The 21,175-nt window shown below is 42.1% G+C and overlaps 1 protein-coding gene across 1 annotated transcript in view; it reads right to left on the bottom strand.

Moving 5' to 3' along the window:
• The window catches only part of LOC124596475, a 73,863-nt gene extending 67,870 nt beyond the window's left edge, over positions 1-5,993 (bottom strand). Inside the window, exon 1 of the mRNA XM_047135618.1 lies at positions 5,898-5,993. Within this exon, the coding sequence (XP_046991574.1) occupies positions 5,898-5,973 (76 nt within the window). The 5' untranslated portion in view covers positions 5,974-5,993. The remainder of the gene's footprint in view (positions 1-5,897) is intronic.
• Positions 5,994-21,175: the final 15,182 nt, after the last annotated feature.

The following is a 21,175-nucleotide window of genomic DNA, read 5'->3' as shown; positions in this document are numbered from 1 at the left end:
CAGTTGGGTGGTAGGGGTATTCTCATCAGAATCGACAACAAATTAATGCCGACAACGATAGTTCAGGTATACAAGCCGATGCCGCAAGCTGAGGATGAAAAGGTAGAGAAAGGACGTGAGGATACTGAAAAGGCAGTACAGTACGTAAAGAGACATGAAAATCCAATTTTCATGGGGGATTTGTAGGCGGTTGTAGGGGACGGAATATAAGAAAAGTTTATAGGAGAATATGGGCTTCGTACTAGAAATGAGAAAGGTGGATAACTAATTGAGTTCTGTAATAAATTTCACCTAGTAATCGAGAATAATCTGTTCAAAAATCGGATAAGAGATGAAGGCGTACTTGGAAAAGCCGGGAGATACAGGAAGATTTTAGGTAGATTACATCATGGTCAGGGGGAGATTCCTTACTGGACTGTAAGGCGTAACCCAGTAGCTCCTACTGACTGAGATCACAATTTTGTGGTGATGACGAGTAATCTGAAGTTTAAGAGACTAGTCAGGAAGATTCAAAACGCAAAGAAGTACTAAAGAATGAAGCTATCCCTGAAGTTCTCTGGGACTATAGAAACTACGATGAGGAATGGCTCAGTAGCCAGTTCAGTTGAAAAGAAATGAACATCTCTAAAAAGGGCAATTACAGAAGCTGGAGAGAAAAAAATCAAGACACTTTCATAGGATTTGTCGACCTGGAAAAAGCGCTCAGCAATGTCAAATGGTGCAAGATGTTTCGACATTATGAGGAAAATAGGGGTAAGCTATAGGGAAAGATGGGTAATATAGGATACGTACAAGTACCAAGAGGGGATAAGAGTGGAAACCGAGAACAAAGTGCTCGGCTTGAAAAGGTTGTACGACAGGGATGTAGTCTTTCGCCGAAGAAGCAATGATGGAAATAAAAGAAAGGTTCAGGTGCGGAATTAAAATTCAAGGTGAAAGAATTCCCGTGATAGTATTAGCTGATGACACTGCTATCCTCAGTGAAGAGAAGAAGAATTACAGACTCTGCTGAAAGGAATGAACGATCTAATAAGTACAGAATGTCGACTGGGATTAAATTTAAGAAAGACAAAACTAATGAGAATTAGTAGAGATGAGATCAGCGAGAAACTTAACATCAGGATTGATGATCACAAAGTAGATGAAGTTAAGAAATTCTGCAACCTAGGCAGCAAAATAACATATGAAGGATGGAGAAAAGAGGACATGAAAAGCAGACTAGCACTGGCAAAAAGGGCATTCCTGGCCAATAGAAGTCTACTGGTATCAAACACAGGCCTTAATCTGAGGAAGAAATTTCTGAGAATGTATGGTAGTGAAACATGGACTGTGGGAAAACAGGAACAGAAGAGAATCGAAACATTTGGGATGTGGTTCTACAGAAGAGTGTTGAATATTACGTGCGCTGATAAGGTGATAAATAAAGAGTTTCTCGACAGAATCGGCAAGAAAAGGAATGCAAGGGAAACACTGACAAAAAGGAGCGCCAGGATGGTAGGACATCTATTAAGGCATCAGGGAATAACTTTCATGGTACTAGGGGGAGCTGTAGAGGGCGAAAACTGTAGAGGAAAGCAGAGACTGGAACAGAGCCAGCAAATAATGAGGAGATAGATTGCAAGTATTACTCTGAGATGAAGAGGTTGGCACAATAGATGAATTCGTGGTGGGCCGCATCAAACCAGTGAGATGATTGATGACTCAAAACAAGAAAAAAAAGAAAATTTTGCTAGTTTTCTGACTGCTGCTTTCAGGTATATCTGTCTAATGTATACAGATGATGGTTATTTGTGTTTGTCCCGTAACTTGTAAATTTGCCTAATGCAAAAGATTCTCCCGAATACAACATACTCTACCTTTGTGACTGAAAGTATATGACTTACAATAAGACATTCATTTGAGCTCTGCTAAAGTGAAATCAGTGTAAGTCTTCGAACATTTCGTAGCGCCTGCCGATTTTTGTTGGTGTAATGCATACACTTATGACGGTGTAATATTCTACCACGATACAGAGACGAACTAGAATAGTGGTGGAGATAATTCTCCTCTGGAGAATGGTTCTAGCTATGAAAGCCATGAGGCCAGAGGAGGTGGAAAACATGTCACATAGGCATGACCATTTACAGGAAATAAATACCCGCCCTGGCGAGCTGATCGACAGTTCGTATCTCGTCACTGAATCCATTGTTACGCCGATTCTCAAATACAACTGTTACTTCGTTTCCAGGGACGTAGATTTTTATTTGGAAATCTGTTTGATTGTGTATCAGAGCATCTAAGCTTTTCTGATTTACGCTCACGCTATTTGCAGTTATAACGTTCGCACTCTACTGCCTAGGTCTCCAGACTTCGGTAAAAGACGGAATGTTCTTCCATCATATTGGCAAATATGTCATACCATTTCAAAACTCTTGGCAGCTTGTTTACAAGAAGTAAGTTTTGAAAATACTATTTGGGAAGTTTACTGGCAGATACTGCTTTGGAAAGAATACATCTCGGGCTTGATGGAAACTTCAGTGATAGTTGAAATACAGAGTGACCAGCAAAAAACAGAACCCATAACGCTACCGATACAGAATCGGTGCCTTATGTCGGAATCGAATTTTATGAATCGTATATAATTTAAATGTTGTATTACTTAGCATTGCCGTTATAAATTATGTTCAAAATGGTCACTGTGGCCACATTTTTGCTCGACTGATCAGTTGATGTCAATTTCGTTTATTTCTCACTGTACTTCTACCTTCAGTTCATCAATATTGTAGGATTAAATGCATAAACTCCAAAGGAAAAAACTGAAAATTGACAACTGTGGGGAATGTGCAGTCCACTGCTGACATCTCGTTCATTTGTGATAGCTCCATTAATGACATTCGGCGAGACGTTTGACGTATGACACGTTGCTCCATCTTGTTGGAAGAAACTCTTTCATTAACAGTCCAACGTGCACAGAATTCTGCTATAACTGCGAGGTAATATTGTGTATTAACAGTGTGGTAATGCAATATTGGTTCCAAAACACGATTATGTGAAACAGCAGACAAAACACCAATGTTCTCATCGTGTGGTGTAGGCTCGAATACTTCGTGAGAATTCCTCGCCATCCAATATCCGGTGTTCCGAGAATGAACAAGGCAAGAGAAGTGAAACCATGCATAGTTTCACATCGGATACACGGGATCTACTTGTCCCCAGACAAAGTTTTCGAGAAGCTAGTTGCAATTGTCAATTCGTGTCCTTCAGCTTTAGCATAGTTTTAAAACTGTATGCTTGCTAATTTACTTCGTGAAACATTTTACGACAAATTATATATTTAACACCAGGCTATCTTTTTTTGAACTGACTGTAATACTTCTTTAAATATTGGCAACGGATCGTGGGCTCCTATCAGAAGTTTGACTATATCGTTTTGCATTTGAAATCTATCTTGTTTGACTAAACCTCGTATGCTACTCTTCGTAGGGATACTGGCCTTGGGAAATGTTTCTACAAACACTTGACGTGCTTCTTGAAACAACTGAGAAGTACCATATGCCTCAACCATAGCTATCCCCTCCTGGATTCGATAAGATATTTCACATAAAAACAAAGCCACTCACAATCCTGCACTGCTCTGGGACATATACTATACTGATACGCAGTCATGTGACATGAAACCTTCCCGCAGGTTAAAACTGTGCATCGGACAGGGACTCGAACCTGAAAACCTTGCCATCCACTGGTAAGTGTTCTGCTAACTGTGCCATCCGAGAATAACCCACGAATTTCCTTCAGTCTTTTCCGCCGGTACCTTGTCTCCTACCTGCCAAACTTCACAGAAGTTATGCTGCATACCTAGGTACTGGTGGAAGTAATCCTGTGAGGACAGGTCGTGAGTCGTGCTGAGATAGTGGTTAAGTAAGTACCAGGCAGTGACACACTAAGTAAAGCAAATGATAGTTCGTGTCCACCTGTCCTGGAACTATGCAGCATAAAGGTGTGCGCGGGAACGAATGACGGATGCACTAATATCAGGGTGTAATGACTGAAAAGAGACATATTTAATACCATTTCACTCTCTGCAACCCGATAAAAAGTTTCATAGTAACTACTGCCTTTACATCGTTGGATTCATCTGTTTTTTTCTTCTTTATTGCTGCTCTACAGCCTACACACTTTTTTAAAAACGGAAGAAGAAAGCAACAAGAAAAACAGGCGATAAAACTGTGACTTAAAGTGTAAAAATGGCGGAAAAACGCGGAAAGGTAAAATAGAAAGCAAACAGGGTTTGGCAATGTTAATAAAATACACAGGAATCAGACAAGTAACATAGTAGACACACAATTAAAAATCATGGCGACAGTCTGTTTTCTGTTTGCAAGAGATAAAAAATCACACCCAGCGACAGTACGATGGCCGTTCGCAACACTTCCCAAAAGACACAATACGGAACACTCACTGTAAAACACTCACTGTAAAACACTGCACGAAAATGGCGGCACAAAGATGACAATCCCGAGCCAGATTGGGGGGGGGGGGGGGGGCTGGAGGAGGGGGAAAAACAAGGAGGGAGTAGAGGAAAAAACGAAAAGGGGGGGAACCAAGGAGGGAGATAAGGGGGGAGAGGGGCAGGGCAGATGTGAGAGGGAATGAGAAGAGACAGAGGAGGGAAATGCAAAAGGACTCGGGGGAGAGAAGGGGGCAGAGAGAGGGGAGGTGGGGAAAAAGAGGATGGAAGGGGGGGGGAGAGGGAGCCCGAGAAAAGGAGAGAGGAAAGGATGGGGAGTGAGGATCTGATAGGAGGGATAAACAGAGGGAGAGAAGGCATCATCCAGGAGGGGCAGTTGATGGAAGCCACCTTGGGAAAGGGGATGAAGGGTGTAGAGATGGAGGATAGGGGGGACACAACGGTGCAGGCGTGGCAGGAAGCGGGGGTGGGAGAGGAGAGGAGCAACCAGGGGGTGAGGGGGATCAAGGTGGCGGGAGGTGTAGAGGATGCGGATATGTTGGACGAATAGGAGCGGATGGGGGAAAGGAATGAGGATCAGCTACACTGTTACAGTTACAAAGTGAGGCCACTGTTTTTTTTTTATTTTCTTGCACTAATTAGAGAGGAGCGTATGCGTCCTACACCAGCAGCTGCAGACGGACGTGAAATTTGGATATTATGAATACAGGGCGGTCCATTGATCGTGACCGGACCAAATATCTCACGAAATAAGCGTCAAACGAAAAAACTACAAACAACGAAACTCCTCTAGCTTGAAGAGGGAAACCAGATGGCGCTATGGTTGGCCCACTAGATGGCGCTGCCATAGGTCAAAGGGCCGAGGGGTTCTAGGCGCTTCAGCTGGAACCGCGCGCCTTCTACGGTCGCAGGTTCAAATCCTGCCTCTGGCATGGATGTGTGTGTGATGTGTTAGTTAGGTTTAAGTAGTTCTAAGTTCTAGGGGACTGATGACCTCAGATGTTAAGTCCCATAGTGCTCAGAGCCATTTGAACCATGTGACATGGCACATTATCCTGCTGAAAAATGCGACTGCGGTCGGGAAACATGAGCGTCATGAAGCGATGAATGTGGTCTGCATTCACCGTGATGGTGCTTTGCATGAGCTCCACTGGACCCATGGAGGCCCACGTCAATGTTCCCCCGAGCATAACGGAGCCGCCACCAGAACAAACCATTGACCAAATTTTCGCAAATTTTTTTTTCTTCCATGGCGTTTCCCCTGTGCGTCAGTAATATGCTGTTCGAATTTGATATCATTCTGAGTAGTAGTTCTCTTTGTACAGCGTTTTGAAACTGGATGCCCTGTATACTTTTTGTAGGGTAGTTAATAATCACCGCTGGAACAATCAGATGGTGAATTGCCTGTGTGTGTGTGTGTGTGTGTGTGTGTATGTGTGTGTATACTCACTGGCGGGGACCGTGGCGACCAGCAGCAGTAGCAGTGAGAAGGCAGACACGTGCAGCAGCACCCAGAGGCCGTCCATGCTGGATGTCGAGTTGCCACTGTGGCGACTCATCAGCGGCGGCGCTCGCTATATACGTCACAGCTACGGGAGGGGGAACCGGATGTTAGGCTAGCAAGCAGCCTCCGATTCTCTGACGTCACTCACGACCGGATGGATTCGCACCTTCTGGGAGCAACTGTTCCGAAAAACCGACCGACGACAAGGAGTGCAATTACATATGGAAAACCGTGAACTTGATTTATTTCCTGCCGACTGACATCAGTAGTGTCCAACATGTATCGTCTTAATAAAATTGTGTAATTTAATTTAATTTATTTAATTTATGTTTACTCATCGAAGGATCATCTCACAATGATACCGGAGCTGTCAATGTAATACAATACGAAACTAGAGCTCATAGTATAAGTCACACGGAATAAGTAACATGCTTTATGGGCATACAACAGATGGCCTATGATGATGGGGCAAGTAATTGTCCGTGGCCTTTAGGATCCATCGCGGGATTTCCCTATTTTAACTCACTTCCAGCTTGCTGGACGACAATAGACAGCAACTTGCCACGGTTCAGTGAAATTACAGAACCGCCAAACTTGCACAGCTGTGTTGCTATTTAAATAGCTACGAGCTTCGGACTTCTGTCCATTTTAAAGCCGTCCACATAACACCATAATGTGTGTACGCTAGCCATGCTACTGCCACTCATAAGTGGTTAAATGCAAGATACTATTTGCGTACGACAGTCCAGTGCTGTGTGAAGCAAAACAACGTTCTGTTATGGTAGAACATACATGGATGGCATAATAATACACTAAAGTGAGAAACTGATCACCATTTAAATGAAAAAAAAAACTTCTGTGCAAGTTTGACGGTTTTGCAGTTTCCCTGAATTCAGGAAAAGCCATGGAAAACCATGGAAAACCCAAATCTGGATGGGCGGACAGAGCAACTCCATCCTTCCAAATACGAGATCAGCGTCTTAACAGATGCTTTGGCTCATTAAGCTACCCGATATTGAACGATGTTTCTTGATTTACTCGTACACAGAAATTGTTCCAGGTTAACTCGTAATAAAATGAAAACCTAAAGATACTGGCGAAAAGGATTTCGTCAGTATATTATGCTCTTGCGGTTTCTGAATCAGTTTGTAACGGCCAATTTCTTGTAGTGGCGTACTACGCCTGTGTACGCTCGAATTATTATTCTGAACAATAAATTATCGTTTCCACAGTTCTGTCGGGTGAGCGGGTCGGTATAAAAGTGGTCGAGTGTCAGACTAAGACAATACAAAGATCAGGTCGAAAGGTGTCCGTGTCGGCATTTGTTCTGCTATTTCAGTTTTTGGGTTCCTCATCATTTCCCGGTTCGATAGTCGTAACTTTGTAGCATGGAGGAGAGTGTTTGTTGTGATCGCCGGCGACGAAGGCCTGGGCACGCAACATTGTCCTTGTGGGGTCCTGCCCACCCGTCTCGTACAGGGTGCCTAAAGGATGCTGCTTTCTCGGATAGCTATACAACAATTCAAGCAAATCACATTAATGGTATGTATTACAATAAAGTAGATTGACAATATTTAACTTTGGTTTACAATGTCATGTCGTAAGGTATTGGAGACACGCAAATAATCGATGTATTTCGCTATATAGAATGTCCATGCAAGTAATGGATATGGATCACAAGCAACATCTCTTCTAGTGCTCCCTTCTAGTCCGGGTATACTAGTGTCCGTCTTCTACTGTCAGGCCGAAGCTGGCGGTGATGATGACGAGGTCCCATACTCCGAGGAGCGTAGGGGACGATGCGGGAGACCCGCACCGCCGTACTAGGCAAGGTCCTAGCGGAAGTGGTTTGCCATGGCCTTCCTCCGACCGCAATGGGGACGAATCATGATGAAGACGACGCAGCAGCCAGTCATCTCGAGGCAGGGAAAATCCCTGACCCCGCGGGGAATCGAACCCTGGACCCAGTGCGCGGGAAGCAAGAACGCTACTCAAGACCACGGAAGCTGGCAGTAGCGGTTCTTATTTTCTCTTCGGCTAGATGCCGCTCCTGTAGTGGTGCAGTCCTACTGGCTGACGTCGTCTCACAACCTCCTCTGCTCTTGCGTTCTTCATCTTCGTGCCGTCGCTTGTCGTTACACCGGAGCAGTCCCATTCTATGGAAAGTATTTGGGTCGTGCGAGATTTTTGTAATACTGCTGGGTCAATTCCTTTTTCCTGGTCGCAATCGAAGTAGAACCAGCCATGAGTGAGTAGTAGCTAGCGATTCTCTTCCCACTTATCTTTCATTCTTCCAAAGTTATTTTTCATACTTAAAAGCCTTATTAGAGCTGAGTTATGGGTATCCGAATGCGGGTTATGCTTATGTCGACAGTATATATTTTCTTGGTTAAAAAATAATTTGTATCAAAACTATTGTGTGTTATGTCACGTTATAGTTCTGATTACTTAGTGTGGTGTGGATTGAATAAATTCGTCAACTTCAGAATGTCTGAGTTCGTGGCGTAAGTACGTTACGTTCTGCAGATTCCTTCTCTACCTCCTGTTCCCCGAAACCACCAATACAGTTACGTCTGGCAACTATTTGTTTGCGACATACAATGTGTTCCCGTAAGAGCGTGCAAAAATATAACAGTATAGATAATGCTCCACTGAACAGCGTGCGGTAGGGAACCTGGGGGCTACGTAAATATGTAGGACGCTGTAGCAGAGGCAGCGAAAAATTCTAAGTCCCAATCAAGGTCACGCGCTGCTCGGCGCGTAACACATATCTAACACGTACTTAACGTATAGTTTCTCTAGCATTACAGTTTTCCATCTTATTCACAACTAACATGCGTACAAGTTTCCTCGTACTGTGCTGTTTATTTACATGTGCATTCTTTATTTCCTGCGAGGAAACAAGGAGAATAAGCTTGATTACTGGGAAGTTATGATGCAAGATTTGTTTACTTTACTTATCCTTGAGATGGCTCTGTTGTATCGTATTTACAGTGTCCCCTTGGCTGTTCGTGAGAGGATGTGGATACAGCATGACGGTGCACCGCCTCGCTTCGGTGTAGATGTCCGCATCCATCTCAATGCTGTATTTCCTGGTCGCTGGATTGGAAGGGGAGGTCCTATTCCACGACCAGCGGCGTCACGCGACATGAATCCAGTTGATTATTTCCTATGGGTGTGTCTAAAGTCACAGGTATATGAGATCCCAGTGGACACGGAGATGGTATTAGTTGCCAGGATTGTAGCTGGCTGTGATGTGATTAGAAACACACCAGGGGTATTTGTCAGTGTGGCTCAGAATCTTGTTTGCCAATATTACGCTTGGATTGAGATTGATGGCTGTCAGTTTCAGCACATTTTGTAAGATACAGCACAAATGGTACATTATTTGCGTCCATTATGATATTTTCAGTTAACTGTAAATAAAAAAATACTTAGTAATGTGATTTTATTCCTGTTATCTCCTTAAGCTGGCTTCCCCGCACCCAGGTTCCTACCTCAAATTCTTCAGTGCAGCATCCTCTATGTCCTGTTAAATTTTTGCACACTCTTACGGATACACCCCGTGTACAAAATGGAAAGATGTTTCAAAGGTTTGCTGTCGTTCACTGTAGTCACCAGCGCTGTGGGTAATATTTTCCGAGCAATGTGGAAGTCTTAGGATACTATTGGCAGCCGCAGTCGTATTGATAGTTCGAGTGCAACGGTGTATTGCCATAAGATTCTGTGTAGCAGTTCTGAAGCTAATGGCACCAAGTGCTTCCTTCAATTTTTTTATGTTGTCTCGTTGTCTCTGTAGAGCTGTACCACAGGAGCAAGGAGAGGATGTTGTTTGTGGCCAGTGTCCTCTTTCTATAACACAAACTGCACGCATAGGTTAACTGGGTGCTTCATTCATATGAATGGAAAATTTACTTAACTCAAGACATTCATTGTGGTACAAGCTCTTCTGTATACCTCACGTGTTGCTGAAGTACAAAGTCAGCTATGTTCACAATTATCGTTGCCATGTGCTGCCTGTGTCTTTGTTATCCGCAGAGCAAACTGCTACTGCGATTCCCGCTGGGCTGCGACTGATGACACTGGAACGCACTCTGTGCTACAGACTGCGTCAGACTCGCCCTCCAGTCCGCAGCGGCGATCTTAAATACTGGCAGCCGGGAGAGCATTGGCGGCGCGTTTCCTACGAGTCTGTTTTTGGCCTCTGTCGATCTTCTTGCAACCTCTATGGTGCATGGTGTGCTGGCGACACTTTACGTAAGCACAAATTTAGGAATGAAGTAGAAGTCACTATGGCTTAAGTCCGGGGAGTGTGGTCGGTGGTGCGGCAGTTCCAAGTGCAATCGACTCAACAACTCAGTCACAGCTTCCGCCATATGCGCCCCAGCATACTCCTTCGAAATGATGGGTGCCTCCTGCAGAAAGGGTCGCCATTTCTGTCGCTATGCTGGTCACAGGCTGTGATCCAGAAATCAGCAGCTCAGAGAAAGAGGTGGTGACTCTTTCTGCAGGTCCTGCTCATTTGGATCAATGTAGGGCAATGCTGGGGAGCATATGGGGTAACTTGTAACTGATCTGTTCGATCAATTGAGTTGGAAAGTGCTCTACCACACACCACACTCAGTGGATGTAAGTGCTTGTAACTTCCAGTTCATTCCTATGCTGAAGACAGCATTCCTGCAGTTTGCTTCTGAAGTGTTACAGAGATTCGTCAGGCAATAGACCACTCCACTCAAACTGTTAACAAAACTGGTGCTGTTAAGTGTATCTTACGACTTCCACACACCTCGCATCAGGCTATGCACAGTGCTAGTGACCACAATGAAGAACTGAAAAACGTTCACACATCTATCCATTTTGTGTAAGTTGCAAACAAATAGTAGCCAGTATTTAAAATTACACTCCTCATATCTTCCCTTCATTATTTTATTACTGATATGGGTTTATCTTGTTTAATGCGGTGATTGGAATTAATAATTATTCTTTCTGATGTTACATGCAATTAGACAGCAGTGATTTTCAGACTGTCTTACCTCTAAGGTAAATATTCATTTAAATACATTGCATCTTTCCTAAAAAACTGCGGTTTCAATGTTATACTTTTAGCATTGTTTGAAGTAGTCATAACATTCCGTTAAGTGCAGCTAGTCGTGAAATGAAAATTTGTGCATAATTCTACAGTATGATGAACTATAGTCTGTCAAACTTTTTTTGCACCATGCCAATGGTGACTGCATGGAACAAGATCTACATCTACATATATACTCTGCAAGCCACCATAAAGTGTGAGGTGGATGTTACCCTGTACCACTACTAATCATTTCCTTTTCTATTCTGTTTGCAAAGAGAGAGAGGGAGAAACAGCTGTCTGTAAGCCTCCATATGAGCACCAATCTATCTTTCAGGTCTTTAGGTGAAATGTATGTTGGCAGCAGTAGAATCATTTTGCAGTCAGCTTCAAATGCCATTTCTCTAAATTTTCTCACTAACATTTCTCAGAAAGAATGTCATCTTCCACCCAGTGATTCCCATTTGAGTTCCTGAAGCATCTCTGTAATACAAGCATGCTGTTCAAACATGCAGGTAACAAATCTAGCAGCCTGACTCTGAATTGTTTTGATGTCTTATTTTAATCAGGTCTGAAGTGGAACACAAAAACTTGAGCAATACTCAAAAATAGGTCGCATTAGTGTTCTACATGCAGTCTACTTTACAGATGAACCACCCTTTTTCCAAAATTCTCCCAATAAACCAAAGCTGACCATTTGCCTTCCCTTCTACAAAGATTACATTCTCATTCCATTTCATACTGCTTTACAACATTATGCCCAGATAAACATCACTGTGTCAAGCAGAACACAACTAATGATGGATTTAAACTTTACAGGTTTGTTTTACTCACTCATATGAATTAACTTACATTATTATACATTTAGAGCTAGCTACCATTCATCACAAACCTTTTCAGTATCTTGTCTTTATTAAATGAGTATCACTTTCAACCAAAGTAGTAAATTTTCCTACCACTACATTTTACCAGCATCCATGGTAGTTTCATACATGTATTATCTGAGACCGTTAATATAGACAAAACTTCTTTGCATAAGTAATCGGAAATTTGTTATCGACCAAACACACAGGCAACATCACCAAATAAAGCAGGTTCCACTTGATTTAAAACGCACTTAATTACAGAGCCACAATAACGTTCGATCTTTTCACCATGAGAGAATACACGCTGCAGTTCTGAAAGTACTCTCTCGCAGATCGCTATGTAACGGTAAAACATTTTCATCATGTGGTGTGATTAGTTATTTCTACAAATAATTACAATTATACTTAGGTTGGAACTTAAATAGTGGCAGCACTGCTGTAGAGACACTATGCAATGGAATCAACTATTGTTGATGATAGCACACGATGTTGACATACCTACCTTACTTCTTAGTAAATGGACTCACTTGTCCCACGTCACCGGGGTGCGCACAATCGATGGAAACACAGTCACCTGTGAGCGAGCGGTCTAACATAACAATGTCACTGTGGTTTCGAAACAGGAACAACGGAGTTGGATCAAGATTGAATGTGCCAGAGGTCGTACAGCACGACAGTGTCATCAAGGTCTTCAAGAGGCGTGCGGGGAATCAGCATTTCCGTACCGAATAGTGGCACGTTGGGTAAAAGCATCGGGCAGGTCGTCCTAGACTCTCTCAAGAAGAAGTGCATGCTGTTGCTGCGTTAGTGGACAGTGATGGACGCCATACGATTTGTGAGCTCACCCACGAAAACGTATTAGCGCATACGAATGTGCTTCACATCCTGGAGGAACGTCTGGGCATATGAAAAAGTGCACCACGATGGGTTCCGCATGACTTGACGGAAATGCAGAAATGGATGCGTTACGACGCTGCTCAGACACACTTGGAGCGCTATGAGCCCGAAGGAGAGGCTTTCTTACGCCGTATAGTAACACTGGATGAGACATGGGCCACACCGTACGAGCCAAAACTGAAATGCCAATCCAACGACTGGCGTCATTATGGGTCGCCGCGAGGGTCGAAAGTGCGTCAGAGCCCCAGTATGGTGAAACTTATGGTGATTCTCTTGTACGACTGTGATGTTATCGTTACGCATTACGTTCCTCCCCGGCAGACCATCAACGCACAGTATTACTGTTCGTTTTTGGAGCATTAACTGCGACCAGCTTTGCTAAAGAAACAGAGACACTTTCTGCGCAACCTACCCATCATTTTGCACGACAATGCGCGGGGGCATGCAGCGCAGGCTGTGGTTGCTCTGTTCGGTCGATGGGATTGGGAAGTACTGTACCATCCACCATATTCCTCGGACTTAAATCCTTGTGACTTTGATTTGCTTCCGAAGATGAAGGAACCATTTTGTGGCATTCGCTTCAGAATTGTTCCAGAGATTCGACAGGCAGTAGACCGCTCCATTCGCACCATCAACAGAACAGGCTCTGCTGAGTGTATACTACGCCTTCCACAACGCTGGCAACGGATTCTACACAACCCTGGTGACTACATTGAAGGACAGTAACAGGTGCCCACATGTAACTCTATTGTTTCTATTGTGAATACGTAGTTGCCACTATTTAAATTCCAACCCTCGTACATAGTCGGACTTCCTTTTGCCAGGTAGAGGCTACAGACACGTTGATGACGGCATATGGAAGTTCTGGCCTGGCCGCGAGTCACGCTCAGGTAGCCCAACAGTAAGACGACCGCTCATGAAAACGGGAAATCCGGGTTCGACTCCAGGTCCGGCATACATTCTCGTCGTCGTCATTCCATTATGCAGCTGATTGTGGCCCATATTCGCAAATGCGAATACATTTCATGTGCTTGTCAAAAAGTTCTAGCCACTGAGCAACAGCTATTAAACAGAGGTAGAATCCTGGTCTTCAAACCAAACCGCAACGTTAAATTAGTAGTTCAAAGTATAGGAATAAATCTTCGTTAATAGTAAATAAAATGGACCGAGCCGCAAAATGAAACATTCACGGATATTTTGGAGAAAGAGTTCAATAACTGGGTCGAAAGGCAAAGCCGTCAGGTTGCTATAAGGTGAAAGGGGGAACAGCAAGGAGTTTTAAACAGAGTCACTCGAAGACATTTTCTCAACAAACTCAGGTCACTGAATCCTTTGTTGAAGGAAAATTAAGTTATAAATTGGCGAGTCTGAAACAACGACCTATCTAAGGATCATTGCCACGTGAGTAGCGAACTGCTCGCGGTGCAAGCAGAAGTTAGCGCAATAAAATTAGAGCTCAGGAAGTTGAGGGAGATAATACCTCGCCGCAGGATCTGCAGCAGAAAATTTGAGAACGAACTGCGACCGTTATCCCTCCCTGGGGACTTCATAAAAATTACGGCTCTACAGCAACTGTTTCGAGTGTCTGCCGGACCAATGAGGAGGTATGTCCCATTAAATTCATGCACCACCAAAATCTAGCAAAGTAATCAAGTACCACAATAACGACGATTTTCTTAATTAAAAATATACTGACAGCAATCTTTAAAAGAACAGTTAATCAAAACCATTGCATTTCTTAGTTCCCCAACACAATAATGCAGTGCGAGTCGCAAGCACTCAAGTGACTATTGATCAACGTACGAATGTTCTTTTAGCTGCCATATTCCAGTCTACATACATCATCCAACTCCGAACTTCCTCGGAAATGCTTCAAAGTCCAGAGCTGCCTACAAGCAATCAAAGACATTAGGTGCTTGGATAACTCCGACATCTGTAAGAAATAATTCAGATCCACCGAAAATCGAAAATAGTTCAAAATCTAGCACCGGTCAGGATATCTTTCCGTGTTCCACAGTTAACAACTAGCAGAATTCCTCCAAGTCCTCGCGTGCAGGCGTTTCACTGTTCGTCCGCCGACACTCGCTGGCATTACCATCTAGAACACTGGCCAGCAAGAAAATTATTGCTCAATCGCCCCTCTTTGGCGCTTTATTGACTGGAGCCCCGTTTCTCAGTACCATTCAGATTACAAATTGCTTCGTCATTTAGAACTCTGTCAGTTTACACAGGGCTATTACGCGTTCACTAGCGTGCACTTCGTAATGTGTTTAGCTTTGTTGTTCCTTGTATAGTCAGCGTAGTTAATTTTGTTTCTAACAGTGAATGTCAACCTACATATCTGATACTAAGAACAACACTTCCAGAAGACAAGTGTGCTAAGTCATGTGGTAATTATTTTTCTCTATTCCATCTCCAAAGGAAGCAGGTGCTGACAGATGTGAATATTGCCGAACAATCTGTTTAATAAGTCATGGCTGCAAAATACTAACACGACGTCTTTACCGGAGAATCAAGAATCTGGTAGAATCCAACCTAGGGAAACTTCATTTTGGAAGCCGGAGAAATTTAGGAACAAGCGAGGCAATGCCGACCCTGTGACTTATCTTACAAGTTAAGTTATGGAAAGTAAAATTTACGTTTATAGCATTTGTAGCCTTATAGGAAGCTATTGAAACCTCTGGAGTACTATCTTTGAAACTCTAAGAGAGCAGGGGTAAAATTCAGTGAGCGAAAAGTTGATTATAACTTGTACAGAAATCAGATGGCAGTTATAAGATTCCATGGGCATGAAAGAGAAGCAGTGCGTGAGAAGGGAGGGAGACCGAGTTGTAGCCTATCCCTACAATATTCAGTTTGTATATCGAACAAGCAGTAAAGGAAACCAAAGAAAAAATTGGAATAGAAATTAAAGTTCAGGGAGAAGAAGCAAAAACATTGAGGTTTGCCGAATAGATAGTTGTTCTGTCAGAGACAGCAAAGGACTTCGAAGAGCAGTTGAACAGAATGGACGAAGTCTTCAAAGAAGTGTATGAGATGAACGTCAACAAAAGCAAAACAAGGACAATGGAATGTAGTCGAATTAAGTCAGGTGATACTGAGAGCATTAGATTAGGAAACGAGATACTTTTTAGTAGATGAGTTTCGTTATTTGGGAATCAAAATATCTGATGGTGCCAAAAGCGAGGAAGGTATAAAATGTAGACTCGAAATGCTAAGAAACGAGTTTCTGAAGGAGAATGTAGACATGAGTGCTAGGAAATCTCATTTTGAAGGTATTGTATGGAGTGTAACAATGTACAGAAGTGAAACATGGACGACAAACAAGAAGAGAACAGAAGCTTCTGAGCTGTCGTGCAACAGAAGAGTACTGAACATTTGATGGGTAGCGCACGTAACTAATGCGAAAGTACTGAACAGAATAAGGGGGAAAATTTATGCCACAACCTTACTGGAAGAAGGGATCAATTGGTAGTACACATTCTGAGACATGATGTGATCAACACTATAGTATTGGAGGGACAGATGGGGCAGTGGGGTTTTAAAAATTGTAGAGAGAGACCAAGAGATGAACACAGTAAGCAGAAAGAGGAGGGTGTAGGTTGCAGTAGTTACTCGGAGATGTAAAAGTCTGCAGAAGATAGAGTGGCATGGAGAGCTGCATCAAACCAGTTTCCGAACTGAAGAACATAACAACAACAACTTTTATTTTCAAAATTCTTTATAACTTCTATTCCTAAAATGTAAAATTTAATTGTTGTGCAATAATCCATACATGCTTTAAGGTGCGAGCAAGAAATATTCTCCCATTCTGTCACAGTAAAACAGAGACTAATTATTATTTCAAAAATTGCTTATAATAGTTTCAGTGCAGACATATTTTATAAGTAATAAATACCAGGAAAATTAAATAATGTGCAAATAATCAGCAACTTAGAACATTAACGTCGCAATTGATTCTTACAACTTGCCAATAACAGGTTACATGGTTAGTTTCATGACACTATGAAAAAGGTTCGTTATTCCACACTGTGAATCAAATTCAAGATACTATTGTAGTAAGCTTCAGAAATGACATTCATAAATGAGAGGAACAGAAAATTTACGTATCTTTTAAGTAAACATTTGATATTTATTATGATTCTATATTTCTTGCTTGCTCAACGAATAGGACTAGTGAGGATAAAACGTTAACGTTCTATATAGTATTTGCCTAATACATCATCATAGCAAATTCCTGGCAGAGGCATTGTTGAAAGAGTTGGGTGGTATGCTTAAACAAACGCCGTTGCGTGCGATTTTGTATGAAAAATAGCTGGCTACAAATGCTGTGTTAGTTTATGAAGCTGCCCAACAGTTGCGATGACATTATCTTGGAATCAAGTTGAGGAGCTTATGCTTTTGTTTAATACAGCCTATCACGGTATCCATCCAGAAACTCGTATTAACTCTGTAAACTTTGCGGAAATTCTATCCCCCTACACAATAATTTGTAAAGAACATTCCATCACCAGAAATGGTTTTGAGTTTAAATTTGTTTGAGGGAAAATTGAGTCAGTGATTCCTGAATACACGGTAAAGAATTAGGTCAATAGGAGATTGGACATCAGGGTTAATGGTCATCAAGTAGATGAAGTTAAGGAATTCTGCTACCTAGGCAGCCAAATAACCAATGGCGGACCGAGCCAGGAGGAGATCAAAAGCACTGGCGAAAAGGGCATTCCTGACCGAGAAAGTCTACTAGTATCAAACATAGACCTTAATTTGAGGAATAAATTTCTGAGTATGTACGTTTGGAGCACAGCATTGTACGGCAGTGAAATATGGACTGTGGAAAAACCGGAACAGCAGGGAATCGAAGCATTTGAGGTATGGTGCTACCGACTAAAGTTGAGAATTAGTTAGACTGATAAAGTAACGAACGAGGCGGCTCTGCGCAGAATCGGAGAGGAAAGGAATATGTGGAAAACAATGACAAGGAGAAGGGACAGGATGATACGACATCTGTTAAGACACAAGGGAGTGACTTCCATGGTACTAGAAGGAGCTGGAGAGGGCAAAAGCTGTAGAGGAAGACAGATACTGGAATACGTACAACAAATAATTAAGGACGTTAGGATGGAAGTGCTGCTATCAGATGAAGTGGTTGGCACAGGAGAGCGATTCGTGTCAGACCGCATCAAACCAGTCAGAAGACTGATGACTCAAACCAAAAGGAAGATGGGTGACTAAAAGAAATATAATTATGTGGATTTCTTTGTTGCTATTAAATTTGCTATAAAATAGTCAGCCACTTCGGACGGTAAGTTCTAAAACCAGATGTTGACGACTGGGACATGACCTCATTCAGAAATGGCAGTGCAGAGAAAAAAAATATGTTTAAAGCTGATGGTATTGCATGTTCATCAAGGTCTTGACAGAGTCTTGACACAGCTAGTATTATCAAAGGTTTGTGCATCAATAATGTTTCATAGGCTGCAGTTTATGTTTAAAATCTAATTCTTACTTGAACTTCTTAGAAATCAATATTTTCAAAATAAAATAGGTTAAAATGGAAGTGTTTTCTACTAGTCCCATTTCATCCTGATCAGTGTGCCAATCCACTATTTGAAAAAATAATCGTAACATTAAAACTTCAGATGGGAGTAAAAAGTATTAATCTATATATGACAATTGACTCTACTTGTTGTTGTTGTTGTTGTCTTCAGTCCAAACACAGGTTTCACGCTACGCTCCATACTCCTCTGTCCTGTGCGAGTCTCTTCATTTCCGAATAACCACTGCAACCTACGTCTTTCTGAATCTGCTTACCACATTCATCTCTTGCTCTCTCTCTCCCTCTACGATTTTCACCCCCTCCCCCCCCCCTCCACACACACACATCCGTGAGATACTTAACTAGTGATCCATTGACGTCTCGCAGTGTGTCCTATCAGCCGATCCCTTCTTTTGGCCAAGTTGTGCCAGAAAATTTATTGTCTCCTAATTCTATTCAGTACTTCCTCATTAGTTACATGATCGATCCATCTAATTTTCAGCATTCTTCCGCAGCACCACATTTCGACAGCTTCTATTCTGTTTTTGTCTAAACTGTTTATCACCCACTTTTCACTTCCATACTTGGCTGCGTTCCAAACAAATACTGTACTTTCAGAAATGTCTTCCTGACACTTGAATCTATACTCGATGTTAACAGACTTCTCTTTTTCAGAAATTATTTTCTTGCCATTTCCAATGTACATTTTATATCCTCTCCACTTCGGCCATTATTACTTACTTTGCTGCCTAAATAGTAAAACTCATCTACTACTTCAAGTATCTCGTTTTCAAATCTGATTCTCTTATTATCATCTGACTTCATTCGACTACATTCGATGATTTTTTTAATGTTCATCTAATACCCTACTTTCAACACGCTGTCCATCCCGTTCAACTGCTCCTCCATTCCTTTGCTGTCTCTGACGTAATTAGAATGTCATCGGCAAACCTCTGTGTTTTTCTTTCTTCTCCCTGAAATTTAATACTCCAAATTTTTCTTTGGATTCCTTTACTGCTTGTTCAGTATATAGACTGAATAACATCGGGGATAGGCTACAACAGCCTCACCCCCTTCGCAAACACTGCTTCCCTTTCATACCCGTCGACTTTTATTTCTGCAGCCTTGTTGTAAATAGCCTGTATCATACCCCTGCTACCTTCATAATTTCAAAGAGAGTAGTCCAGTCAACAATTTCAAAAGCTTCAAAAGCTTTCTCTAAGTCTGCAAAGTCTATATGTAGGTTTACCTTTCCTTAATCTGTCTTCTAAGATAAGTCGTAGGGTCAGTACTGCCTTGAGTGTTCCTACATTTCTCTGGAATACACACTGATCTTACCCGGTGTCTGCTTCCATCAGGTTTTCAGTTCCTCTAAGGAATTCGTTCTAGTGGCTTATGAAACTGCTAGTTCACTAATTTTCACACTGAGCAACTGCTTTCATTCGATTTGGAATTACCACATTCTCCTTGAAGTCTGAGGGTATTTTGCCTGTCTCATACACACATCCATGTGGTAAGTTCAATGTCACCTCACACCACTCGCCCGGGGTTATTAATAATCAATGTTCGTCTACTCCCCCTCCCTTTAGTTATGTATGACATGTATCACTCAAGAAAACGTTTGTCTGAGGCCACGGTGTGGACATTGGTTTTAATTACAACAATAACTTAATTTTATTACTAATCCTATTATATATGTTCTGGCATTCAGGATTTATACACCGTAGAAAGAACAGCCACAGCACCAGAGTTATCCCACTTAAGAAATGGAAACAAATACTTCACTGTGTGTGTAAATGAATAACATCTTGCCATCTTCTGCAAAGTGACAGTTAATATTAATTAGAGTTACTTTTAAAATGCCACGTGTGGTTTGATTAGTGTGATTTTATGAAATTTACGGCATCCATGATTACTTCTATGAGTGTATGATGTCACAGGGTATGTACTGAAATATGTTGCCCTATTTGTAAAAACACTGTAATTTAATTGTGTCATGGCATATTGTACATTTTGTACATTTGTACATGGTTCCTCGACAAACTTTGTTTATTTAGCAAACATCGCATCTAATCATTGGTGTACTTTTCTTTGCGAGTTCACCTAGGCCCAGAATCGTAGAGAATTCTCGTCATCAAAGTGCCTTCCTCTGCCACTTTTTCTCTGCTCTGTGGCAAAAGCTTGAACATTTCTCTTACCAAAAGCAGATGAAACACTGCTGCTGACATTTTTCGCCCTGTGAACTCTCTAAGAAACGTAGATTGAGTAAGTAGAAAAATAACTTTATATACGACTTCACGCTCTTCCGTACTGATATGACTCTGCTCAGTAGTTTTGGACCTACTGATAACAAACAGACCCGAACTTTTCGACTCTTTAAGTGCAGAACAGGGAATCAGTGATCATAAGGCCGTTGCAGCATCCCTGAACATGGAAGTCAATAGGAATATAAAAAAAGGGAGGAAGGTTTATCTGTTTAGCAAGAGTAATAGAAGGCAGATTTCAGACTACCTAACAGATCAAAACGAAAATTTCTGTTCCGACACTGACAATGTTGAGTGTTTATGGAAAAAGTTCAAGGCAATCGTAAAATGCGTTTTAGACAGGTACGTGCCGAGTAAAACTGTGAGGGAAGGGAAAAACCCACCGTGGTACAACAACAAAGTTAGGAAACTACTGCGAAAGCAAAGAGAGCTTCACTCTAAGTTTAAACGCAGCCAAAACCTCTCAGACAAACAGAAGCTAAACGATGTCAAAGTTAGCGTAAGGAGGGCTATGCGTGAAGCGTTCAGTGAATTCGAAAGCAAAATTCTATGTACCGACTTGACAGAAAATCCTAGGAAGTTCTGGTCTTACG

Source organism: Schistocerca americana, chromosome 2 (assembly GCF_021461395.2).
Source record: "Schistocerca americana isolate TAMUIC-IGC-003095 chromosome 2, iqSchAmer2.1, whole genome shotgun sequence".
NCBI lineage: Eukaryota > Metazoa > Arthropoda > Insecta > Orthoptera > Acrididae > Schistocerca > Schistocerca americana.
Note: the sequence above shows the minus strand (reverse complement) of the source record. Positions and strands in the feature narration are given on the sequence as shown.